Source organism: Mauremys mutica, chromosome 2, assembly GCF_020497125.1.
Source record: "Mauremys mutica isolate MM-2020 ecotype Southern chromosome 2, ASM2049712v1, whole genome shotgun sequence".
NCBI classification, from domain to species: domain Eukaryota; kingdom Metazoa; phylum Chordata; order Testudines; family Geoemydidae; genus Mauremys; species Mauremys mutica.
The window spans coordinates 207667803-207680635 of record NC_059073.1 but is presented as its reverse complement, the minus strand read 5'-3'; the positions used below and the strand labels follow the sequence as shown (position 1 = coordinate 207680635).

Genomic DNA, 12833 nt, shown 5'->3' with positions numbered 1-12833 from the left:
GGGACCAGATCAGTCTGACCTCCTGCATATCACAGGCCACCAACACCACTGAGCACTCTCACAGAAACCCAACAACCAAAATTAGACCAAACTATTACAGTCCTCAGGAAATTAAACTATTATGTTCCATAGGCAGAAAATAGGAGGAACTGAGGTGCATCAATGCCTAAAGTTCCTTCAATGACAGGGAAATGATCAGGTGGGACATAGCCAGATGGTCCTGTCAAATAACCTGCATCCCATGCTGCAGAGAGGAAGTTGGGAAAAAAACCCAGGTCATTGCCAATCGGACATGGGGGTAGAATTCCTTCCCAACCTTACAGGTGCCTAAATGTGGCCCTTACAAGCTTAATTTTAGTCCTTAAAAATCCAGATTGAATTTCCAGTCACTGAAGGATGGATTCTGCTACCTTTACTCGTCTTGAGTAGCATCATGGGACTACGTGTGGAACAATGTGTTGGCTTAAAGTGTGTAAAGGTAGCAGAATCTGGTTCTGAATGAATTTACCATTGTCTGATCCAAATCAAATGAAAAGGTTGGGTTTTGAGGAGTTACTCCTGTTTGTTTCTCCCCAATCTCCTCAAGACTCCCATGTTAGCTGCCCACTTGCCCTCTTGCTGTGGAAGGAAGGAAGGACACAGCTGTTTCTGAAACCTAACACCAAGCACTTTAAGGGCTTGGGGCTTATTTTGGAGAAGGCCCCAGATTTCCAGATGCTTATCTGAATTTCTTGGGGGTTGAAGATCTCACAAGAATTCATTTATTTTATGTTTTTATTTGTTGCACGATTTGTGATATTTTCTCTTTCAGGTTTGGCCAGAAATACTACAAACACAGACTTTCTCATGGTGCTATATTTAAGTTGTTCCACTTCCGTTTGTAGAACTAGGCAGTACAGAGGAATATGCAGAAATGCTAAGTAACATTCATACTATCTGGAACCAGAAACAGGAATGCCAAAAGTATGGGGTAGGAGGTCATTATAGCTTGACCAGAAACAGGAATGCCCTGAAGAAAAGCCATGAGAGTCTGTTTCTGGTGAGCTTTCCAGTTCAGTCTGACAGAGTCCAAGAGGTCTAGATAAAGAGAAGATTTGACTGCCTCTGAATCACTTGAACTTCGCTCCTCAGTACTTTGTATCATGACCTTCAAGTGTTCTTAATTTTACTGAAACACATTGCTTTGGGAAGGGGAGTCTGATTATACCAAAGTCCCCCACTATAACAGCTTTCTCCTCTGTTTTTCACAGACTGTTTTTGAGAGGAATTGTCAATCAGATGATTGTGCTGCTGATTTGAAACTTCAGGGTAGATTATTGCTGTCTAGGTGAGTGAATTAAACTTTTTTCATGTTCTTACTTGTACATACTAGTATGTAATTGGTTTTAATTAAGGGCACAGAGAAAACCCAAAGCAGAGATCCACACCTTGTATATTCAACTTCGTGCATGACATGCTGATTATTAATAATATTATGATAGTACCTAGAGAGACTGAGATCAGGCCCCTGTTGTGCTAAGTATTGTGCATGCACAAGACAGTCACTGCTCGAGAGAGCTTACAATCTGAACAGACAAAGGTGGGGAGGGGAATTAGAAGCACAGAAATATGAAGTGACTTGTTCTAAGTCCCACAGCAGGTCAGTGTCAAAGCACTGGTTTTCTGTCCAATGCCATCTCCACTAGATCATGCCGCCTCTCAAAGAAGGTGATGACAAAGTAAAGCTGCATGAAGCTTCTCCATTTTCCTTAATAAAAATATATGAAAAAAATCTCAAAATATTGCAAATGTCATAAAATCCTTTGTGGTATTAAATATTATCCTACTCCCCTTTAATTTTATAAATCCGCAGTCTCTGCAGAATTATTTGTCTTCATTTGTCAGTTTCACAATCATTTTTGTCAATATTTAGATAGTTTTTCCTTTTAGCTTCACTTTTCATCTCACATGGTAAAACTTGCCAGGTGGCACTGATGTGAGGTTTTTGTTTTGTCTCATTTGGCTTATGATCCAAGAAAGAGGCATATTGTATTGCTTGGTCAGGATGTGCTAATTTCATTTCTGGATTTTTTTCAGGTTAAAGGTGAACCTGTTTCCCTTTTCCTAGCATTTTTAGCACGCTTTTAGGGAGTGAAATGCTGATCTGAGATATTTAACCATGATTCAGGTGTTTTGCTGTTTGATGCACATGCTGTCTGTGAAATCTGTAGCTTTCAGGCCAGGAAGGAATAAGTCAAAACCAGTAAAGTCAGCAGATATAAATGCATTTTGCACAACTCTACAGTGTTTTATAGTTGTAACTAGAGATGGGTCTGAACCAAAACCCTAAAAGCAAACTTTGAGAGCCTGTGACCAGCTCCAGCTCCCATTGAAATAAACAGGAGTCTTTCCATTGACTAACTGGGAGTTGGATTGGGATCTCAAGCTATGGATTCCAAGCTTGCAATTTGCTTTTTCACCCCCCATCCTCCACACCCGTTCTTGTTACCTTATACAGAATGTTAGAGGTGTACAAAATGCACACTGGAGCAAACTGGAGAACTGTTTTATTTGTTCCTATTCTTCAGACTAGAGATAATCCAGAAAACTAGGGGACAAATCCTGAAGACACTTACTCGCTATGAGTTAATCCTCTGAACTCATGGCAGTAAGCAATATAGTTAGTAGTGTTTGGGGGGTTGCTAGCTCCTTCAGTGTTTAGATTTAAGCCTGATTTTTTTTTATTTTCAAAATAAACTGTTGATTTCACCTAAACAAAATAAAAATCATGACTGTAGAATGGGTGTAGGGTATTCTAATACAATACAACACAACATTGATACAGCAAGTGCTGATCAAACCTTTCAGTTCTTCATTTTAGTCCATCTCTGAGTTACTATTTGAAATATACAGGATGTCTTCAATAGATAACATACTCTGTTGATTTGCTGTTGTTTTTAATCTCCGAGACTGTCCGTTTCTGTTTTTAGAAAACACCTATAACATTCTTCAGTCTAAAGAAATTAGAATGTATATTATTATTGCCTGTTTAAAATAAAAAGGCTACTCTGGATTCTGGTTTTGTATAGGCTGGGAAAGGTGCCTATCCTGTATAGTACAACTAATTTCTCATACACGCAATGCCATATGCTGAAAGATTGTATATAAGCATTTTTTTTGTAATTCTTCCTGTCTATGTAACAGAAGTTGTTACAAACCTTCAGTCATTTCCAATGCTTATACACCAGAATGAATTGAAGTATTTACAGGATCATTGCATTTTTGTACTAGACAAATACATTGGACATGATTCTGTTCTCATGTACACTGGAAAAATTACTCCACTGATGCCTATACAGTTCCATCAATGTAAAAATTGATATAAGTGGAAGTCCATTAGTTTCTCATTGTAAATATTTCTGGTTTATATGCTTTTCAGTTACCTCAGCACTTCAGAGTCATAAGGTATACACAGTGCTATATGCTTTACAGTACATAGTTTTGTATCACATCATATAATGCAAATTTTCTAAGCAGAACATCTAACTCTCAAAGATTAGGTTACCATCATGAGAATTAATTGCAGTGATCACCATTATAACATTAGGTACCACACAGCAACTCTGTTCTGAGGTTACACAAGGAATGAATTTGACCCAGTGAGAACTACATAGTGTAAATGTCATCCAGTGCTTTGGAAATGTACCCTGGGATGGCATCCACTTAACAAGTATATTGAACTAGGTAACAAGAAACAAAAATAATAGCTTGTTGGCAAGAGCTAGCAGGTCTGCTCTGAATTTCTTTGTAGCTTCTTATTGACTGTTGCTTTGGGTACAGATTATCTTCCCTTGTTCAATATTTAGGCTTAGCAGAATTCAACGGTCAACATTGCATGTCAAAATATACTAAGTAATTTTCCTTAGGCAAGCTTAGTTTGATTTATCTGAATTTTTAATGGAAATATATTTTCATTGGTTTGTATGCATGTACAGTACAATTGACGTTTGCTGACATTTACTGAGAAAATCAAATATCACCAAGCTAGGGCTGTCATGCAATTAAAAAAATTAATCACAATAACAGAATAACATTTATTTCAATATTTGTGGATGTTTTCTACATTTTCAAATATATTGATTTCAGTTACAACACAGAATGCAAAGTTTACAGTGCTCACTTTATATTTATTTTTTATTACAAGTATTTGCACTGTAAAAAAACAAAAGAAATAGTATTTTTCAGTTCACCTAATAAAAGTACTGTAGTGCAATCTCTTTATCATGAAAGTTGAACTTACAAATGTAGAATTATGTACAAAAATAAATGCATTCAAAAATAAAACAATGTAAAATTTTAGAGCCTGCAAGTCCACTCAGTCCTTCTTGTTCAGCCAATCGTTCAGACAAATAAGTTTGTTTACATTTGCAGGAGATAATGCTGTCTGCTTCTTGTTTACAGTGTCACTTGAAAGTGAGAACAGGCATTCATATGGCACTGGTATAGCCAGCGTTGCAAGATATTTATGTGCCAGATGCACTAAAGATTCATATGTCCCTTTGTGCTTCAACCGCTATTCCAGGGCAGATGCGTCCATGCTGATGATGGGTTGTGCTCAATAACAATCCAAAGCAGTGCGGACCGACGCATGTTCACTTTCATTATCTGAGTCAGATGCCACCAGCAGAAGTTTGATTTTCTTTTTTGATGGTTTGGGTTCTGTAGTTTCCACATTGGAGTGTTGCTCTTTTAAGACTTCTCTAAGCATGCTCCATACCTCATCCCTCTCAGATTTTGGAAGGCACTTCAGATTATTAAACCTTGGGTCAAGTGCTGTAGCTATCTTTAGAAATCTCACATTGGTACCTTCTTTGCGTTTCGTCAGATCTGCTCTGAAAGTGTTCCTAAAATCAACACCATGTGCTGGGTCATCTTCCGAGACTGCTATAACATGAAATATATGGCAGAATGCAGGTAAAATAGAGCAGGGGACATACAATTCTCCCCCAAGGAGTTCAGTCACAAATTTAATTAATGCATAATTTTTTTTAACGAGCGTCATCAGCATGGAAGCATGTCCTCTGGAATGGTGGCCAAAGCATGAAGGGACATGCTTTGTTTTCCTCGAGATGAAAACCTTGTCTGTGTCTTGGGAACCTTAAGGTAAAAAATATTATCTGGCATGTAAATACCATGCTATACTGGCTACAATAGTGCCATGCAAATGCCTGTTCTCACTTTCTGGTGACATTGTAAATAAGAAGAGGGCAGCATTATCTCCTGCAAATGTAAACAAACTTGTTTGTCTTAGCGATTGGCTGAATAAGTAGTAGGACTGAATGGACTTGTAGGCACTAAAGTTTTACATTGTTTTGTTTTTGAGTGCAGTTATGTAACAACAAAATCTATATTTTTAGTGGGTCTTCACTAGACCCGCTAAATCGACATGGCTGCATTGATCGCAGAAGTCCCGATATACTGGTAAGTGTAGACATAGCCTTAGGCTGGAAATGATGCTGGGTTTCTGGCATGTTTTACTTTTGACTGCTCTTTTGCATGCGGACCAGGTGTGCGGTACACCTGGAAATGATGCTACTGCATATATCAAAGCCCTCCACTGGGGATGGGACTCGGAGGTGCAAGGGGAGTGCTTGAAAATGATAAACTATGGAAAAACTCCAACCATTTCATAAAGTTTTGGGTTTGATTTCATGTCTGGACATGGGCAATATTCTTTGTAGGGCCTGGTGGCACTCATATGTACTAGTTCACTAATGCCTGAAATAAACTAAAAGGTTATTATAGAACATCCTCAGAAACGTGTCTTGAGGGCCTGGGTAAAGTCCTGTACGTTGAGGCAGAGAAGAGACATTCAGTTGTACTACATAGAAAGGAGATACTTTCTGAGGCTCCGGATCATAGACAGATTCAGCCCCCCGAGCAGCTTTCTAGCTCCAAGAGTAATTTAACACAGCCTGTGCAGTTAGTGTCACTTCAGAGGGTCTTTATAAGTTCTGGCCTGGATCAATCAGTCATGGAAGGGGCTGCCTGCACTCCCTCAAAATTGCGATTTCCAGCCTCATTGGTGGTTGGCCTTGTGCTCTACTTCCTTTGACCGCAGGTCTATAAAGCTTCTGTAAAAGCATACCTTCTTCTGCATGTTTGATATGACTCCACCTCTGCCGTTGTCATCTTCTCGATTGGTACAGGACTGCAATTTGCTGGGCTCGTCTAAGTATCTCCTCTCTACATACATGACCCCACCTCAAATCTATTTTCCTTAAACTAAAGGAACAACACCATGACCTTTTAACATCTTGGATGGGAACAGTCTCTGCACCACCGTCTTAGAATTGCTGTATTAGTGAGACCTTGTGACTGACTGACTGGAGACTGCAAAATCTGGAAAAGGGTTGCATTTAAAAACTTATGGGCTGATACTATACATACAATATAAATACCTCGGCAATCCTAGTAGCACAACATGCAACCCTAAGGTGAACAGGAATAAAATATTTTGCAGAAGAATTTATTTTTATGGCTACAGCCTTTTGGATAGCAATAGGAGACTGGCCATGCATGCCAGCCAACCAGCACTAAAAATGTAATAATTTAAAAAGCAGATTACACACCCACTGTAATAGTTTTATTGAATCTAAACTCCAATAACTTATATGTGGACTAGTTCCAACAGAGAGAGAAAATTTTTCCTGATATATTTTTAAAAATACATTATTTAGTATTGAAAATAGTCATCATAGATCATACACAGTCTGAGAGGTTTCAAAGGAACACAATGAAATCTGTTTTCTCAACAGAGAATGTCTTTTCCATCAAGTTTAGGCAGTAAGTGGTGTGCTTTCATTGAGCCTCTGTGTACCTGCCCATTTAGAACTTGAAGTGCATCTCTGTCCCAATTATGTGCTGGGTGAAATTCTCCAGCCTGTATTATGCAGGTGGTCAAACAAGATTACCACAATGGCCCTTTTTGGCCTTAAAATGTATGAATCTATGTCCCCCTGGCTCTATATGAGGAAAAGAGCACTCTGGCCCTTTAAGATAAAACTACAGTCGCCAGAGTAGCAGGATGATGAATGGGAACACACATCTTGTTTGACATACTTGAACTGGCTTCAGGTTCTGGTGTGATACCTGCCTATCTGGTCGTAGATTGATGCACTGAGTCATGAGGAGCTTGGGAATAAAGCCATGTCTAGGAATCCCATTGAAAAAAGAGTGCATGAATCCATATGAAAATGCTGTCTAGCAGGCATTGGAGCTTTCATGCACCTGTCCCAGTATGTGAGCCATGATTGGTGTGTGTTGAATCAGCAAATCTTTCTGACCATGTAGGCTGGATTTAGTATCAAGACTGCCGTCTCTCTCAGGCTACTGTTTGGGAGCTAGCTTAGAGCTTCTGGCACTCAGGTGTTTTTTCAGCAAATGTAACGATAGTTATTAGGCTCTATTTAGAATGTAATGGAAACTGATCTAAAGTCATGGAGAATATTTGCTTTTGCTTGTGTATCAGAAAAGGCATTTGGAAAAAAAATAGACTTTCCCATGAAAAATGAACAAACAAAAGTTTGGAGGATGATGGCAACCTTAGAGCAGAATAGACTGGTGCCTTCCTTAAGAGATGCAGCTAGAGAGGAAATCCTGCATGGCTGTGTAAATGTTAAGGGCAATCTGTGTACCATAGAAAACATAGGAGCATTACTATTTATAAAACAAAATAGTGTTGCTGTGGCTTGTCATATGGCAGCTGCATTACCCACTGGTGGTGATTGAATTGACTCATATGTATAGTTTGGAAATCAGTTTTGGAAAGACAGAGGACTGCAAGAATCCTTGGATAAAAAAATGCTATATAAATAATTATTATTCATAAGAAAATTTCAAAGGCGGCTTGTGTCCCATATAATTATGTGACATAAAGTTACACTTCATGTGTCATTAAAACTAGAATTGCTCACCAGCTTGAATATTTCTAATTATATATCTGCCCTCAAGACCAAATTGTGTGGAGAATGAAGCAAAGCTATTTTCATGTTGGCTTATACCCAATCTGCTGCTCTTGTTACAGATCCAAATTTACCTCCCTTCCACACAAACCTGTTGTTCTCACTCTTTAGTACTGTAAATTATTTACATTGGAAATACAGAATTGTGAAATGAAACGTGTAGAACACCGGAGATGTTTGGGGAATGATAGTCCTGAAATGTGAAGAATGTCAAGGTTTTGAATTTTTGTTTTTGTTCCTCACTGAATGAAAACAGAATCTTTCAAAAGTTTTTGCAAAATGCAATTTTGTTGAAAAGTCTGTTTTCAAATTGTAAAGGTCAGGTTTTGATTTGGGTGTCTCTTATCTCTGGAAAGGATCAGAGACTCCACGTGGGACCTCAGAAGCCTTTCTGTTGAAAACTTCATTGAATTTGAAACTTTTTGGCAAAATGTTTTGATTTCTATGAAATTTTATTTTCCAATGGAAAAAATTTCCAACCATCTGCATAGAAAATAAAAAAAATTCTATAGAAATTTTTTCTATGTCAATTTGAGCTGCTGGGATGTGGCCAGAAAAAGCCTAATTCTGTTTCCACTGAAGACAAAGGTAAGACTTCCATTGACTTCAGTGGGCGTTGGATCAACTCTCAAATTCATATGCATTTCACTTGCACCAGTGAAAAGAGTAATTTCCTATAGGTGCTTAATCCTACATTTGATTCATGTTTGCATATGAGAGTTTTGTGGGTGCCAACTGTAAATGAAACTTATGGACATGCTTCTGCTCCCATTAAAATCAACTGTAAAATTCCCTTTGTTTCAACTGGTGCAGGAACCTGTGCTTAAAAATGTAGCCCTGAATAGTTTCACTACAACCCGTCCAACTGTTATAGAACCGGGGTTGAAGGAATCCAGAAGTAGCAGATAAATGTGTGTTATGATGCTTTTCACCAACAACAGGGAAATAGCATAGAAAGTAGTTCAATATTTTAAGAATACAGATACGGTATGAGTCCCCAAAAAGGAACAAACAATATTTTGAAGATCAACAACTTTTATTAGTTAAGTCTATAGCCTTTAACTACAGATATTGATTTTTTTAAAAAAAGGCTTTTACATTGGTCAGATTTTGTAAACTGGCGGAGAAAAGCAGCAAGCTTGTGGCTTAGTGTAGGAAGTAACATGTTTCATAAATTTGACTGAACTCATGGTACAGAGCTTATCTTGCTTTGATCAGACAATGGGAATTGGTTTTCATTGTGGTCTCATGTTTCATGGCGTGCGCTTTGTGGTTTTCTGCCCCTACACAGTGTCTTAGCAAAACAGTGGTGATGAGGAAAAAGAATATCCTTTCATTTGGAGCTTAATTACTTGTTCTGATAGGATCTATTTTTTCTTGCTCTGTAGGCCTTCATAGCAGATGAAGGATGTGACGAGTTAGATCACAGAACCCCCCTTGGGAGCTGCCACCTGATGTGCCAAAACTACCACTGCCCCTGCTTTCCTGCCCCATCAGTTTAGGACTTCAGTGCCCTGCCTGGTTTGAGCCAGACTCGCTAGCCTGCCGCAAACCCAGACCCAGGTCTGAATCACGTCTCCTAACAGCTGTAGGCAGCTAACAGAAGTGTTCTTCCCTTTAACACTCAGATACCCAACTCCCAATAGGGTCTAACCCCAAATAAATCCGTTTTACCTGTATAAAGCTTATAAAGGGTAAACTCATAAATTGTTTGCCCTCTATAACACTGATAGAGAGATATGCACAGCTGTTTGCCCCCCTAAGTATGAATACATACTCTGGGTTAATCAATAAGTAAAAAGTGATTTTATTAAATACAGAAAGTAGGATTTAAGTGGTTCCAGGTACTAACAGACAGAACAAAGTGAAGTACCAAGTAAAATAAAATAAAACACGCCAGTCTATGTCTAATACAATAAGAAACTGAATACAGATAAGATCCTCACCAGTTCCAGAATGCTTCGTTTTACAGACTAATCTCCTTTTAGTCTGGGTCCAGCAATCACTCACACCCCTTGCAGTCACTGTCCTTTGTTCCAGTTTCTTTCAGGTATCTTTTGGGGTGGAGAGGCTCTCTCTTTAGCCAGCTGAAGACAAAATGGAGGGGTCTCCCCTGGGCTTAAATAGACTTTCTCTTGTCTACTTAGAATCAAACAAGTATGCAGCCAATATTCATAACTTCGAATACAAAAATGATACATGCATACAAATAGGATTAATAGATTCAGTAGATCATAACCTTTACAGAGATATGTTTCCTGGTATATGTAGCATAAAACACATTCTAGTTATGTTTTATTTATCTATATCTATATCTAAGCATATTTCCATAAAGCCTTATGGGTGGCACCGTCACAAAGGGTTTTTATTCAATTTTTTTTATCATGCATTAAACAAAAACTTCCTTAATCAATATTTTTATACTCTGTTTATCCTAGTCAGTTTATTCAGAGCAAGAGATCTTGCCAAATTATCTGCTTTACAGAAACCAAAAGAAAAATGAGTGCACTCTCGAATTTTATCAATCTCAGTACACCTCTACTCCAATATAACGCGGTCCTTAGGAGCCAAAAAATCTCTCCGTGTTATAGGTGAGACTGAGTTATATCAGAGTAGGGAGAGGAACTGCTCCCTGGCCCAGCTCACCTCTGCTCTACCTCCGCCTCCTCCCTGAGCATGCTGCTGCTGCTCCGCTTCTCCCTCTCTCCTTCCCTCCCTTCCAGGCTTGCCGCACCAATCAGCTGTTTGGCGCGGCAAGCCTGGAAGGGGAGGGGAGGAGAAGCAGAACTAAGCGGCGTGCTCGGGGGAAGAGGAGGCGGAGGCGAGTTGGGGCGGGGAGCGGTTCCTCTGTGCCCCCCTCCCCTTACTTGCTGCGGGCCCCCTGCCTCAGCTCACCTCCGCCTCCTCCCTCGAGCGTGCTGCAGCTGATTGGCACAGCAAGCCTGGGAGGGAGGAGAAGCGGAGCTGCGGTGCGCTCGTGGGAGGAGGCAGAGGCGGAGTGGAGGTGAGCTGGGGTGGGGGGACCCTGGGGAGGGCTGCAGCAAGTAACAGTTGGGAGCAGAGGAACCGCTTGCAGTAACACAAATTCAGATATAACAAGGTAAAGCAGCCCCATCCCCCGGAGCGCTGCTTTACTGTGTTCTTTCCAAATTCGCGTTATATCGGACCGCATTATATCGGGGTAGAGGTGTATTAGAAAGGAAGGATCCATGCTCTTGGGGCCTGATTCAAAGTCCATTGAAGTAGGTGCTGTCACATGAAATACCTGTTCCAATATGATATTAATTTACTGGGTCAAAGGACACTTAGAGTCCTTTTATTACTAGAGTTCCTAGTAATATCCTAGGACAGTATTAAGATTTAAGAGGCTCCTTTGTCTTTTCAGTTAGAAGAAGAAGGGTAAATGTGGGACATGAGGGGATTTATAATTTCCTATATGATGTCTCACAAAATCATGCTGCTACCCCACACTGTAATATGAACAACTTCATAGCTTAGAATTATTTTATTGTAGAATAACTGACTGTCATTCCAAAGCAATTTGGTGGAACATAAGGAATAAAATGAAAATGCCTACTATAATATTTTTATACTTGTGCATGCAGTACATTTCAAATATCATGTAGTATATATGTAACTAAATATTCATAGCTCATTGTTTCAAAGAAGCAGGCTTTTTATACTTAGCCTAGCTCTATTCTTAGCTATAATCTGTTGCTAATGAGGTGCATATTGTATTTATGGATAATTTTGTTGCATCACATCAAGGATCTGATTTGCAGTTTCCGGAAAGGACTACCAGCAGAGCCAGTGATTAATCAGAACATAATGTAAGTTGCAGTGGGAGCATCATCTTAGGGAACTAGCTGAATGTTTTCCATTGTTGAGTGTGCATTGGGATGAAGGAATAGTTCCTTGGTTTCCATCTGGCCAGTGGCACTCAGAGCATCATAAATCTATCACACGTGAAAACATCTATTGCAATGGCCAGTCCTGTGCCTGCTGAGCGTACAGTGATTGAAGCACTCCAGATGGTAATGGAACCAACGAGTAAAGAGTGACTACAGAGCTCAAAAATCCAGTCACAATAAAAGAATATGGATTCCTACTCGCTCTTTTCAATGGGCTGTTCTCTTCCAGTCAGGGACTGTGTACAAATGAGACTTAACACAACTTTGTTCTGTAATAATCACCAGGCTGTGTCCACTGGAATATGACTGTCCTGAAAGTTTGATTGCAGCAGGGCTTTCAAGATATGTGGCTAGTTCCCTTTTGAAGTGACTACCGAACTAATATAAAACCCTGCATTCTTCATGGACAGCTCTGCATTGGTAGCTCATTCACCAAAGAGGTTGCAAGGCAGAGTACTGTTTCTTGGTCTAATAACCAATTATGTCAGGCTAACCAAAGAGAAGGATTGAACTACTGCAATATTCTCATGTATTTTAGCTGCCATGGAGAAATCCAAGCTCAACAGATACTGCACAAATTGACAGCAGCTAGACACATTTTCTTTTTTACTGCAGTTTACAAAATCCAGTAAAGCTGAACAGCTCTACATATCAGCCATTGAGTTGCCCTGTTTGCTGAGAGTAGCAAAACGCTTGAAACAGAGGAGTTGCTGGAGATAATGTTGTATGTGCTGAGTTCCATATTGATTCATTTCTCAGTTAAAAATATCTTAATTTGGCATATTTTATTCTTGACATAAATCACCTGCTACTGTGTAACTAATTCCCTGTTGCAACGAATTCTGTGCATTTTTATGAGTTTTCCTCCCTAGTTAAATACCCATTGGTTGTGATCTATAAATGACTGGTGTACAGGACT

At 39.4% G+C, this 12833-nt stretch overlaps 1 protein-coding gene across 1 annotated transcript in view; it reads left to right on the top strand.

Moving 5' to 3' along the window:
* Nucleotides 1-12833, top strand: part of ITGA9 (integrin subunit alpha 9) — a 293310-nt gene that overhangs the window by 153796 nt on the left and 126681 nt on the right. Inside the window, exon 17 of the mRNA XM_045007714.1 lies at nt 1251-1327. Coding sequence (XP_044863649.1) covers nt 1251-1327 — 77 coding nt within the window. The remainder of the gene's footprint in view (nt 1-1250; nt 1328-12833) is intronic.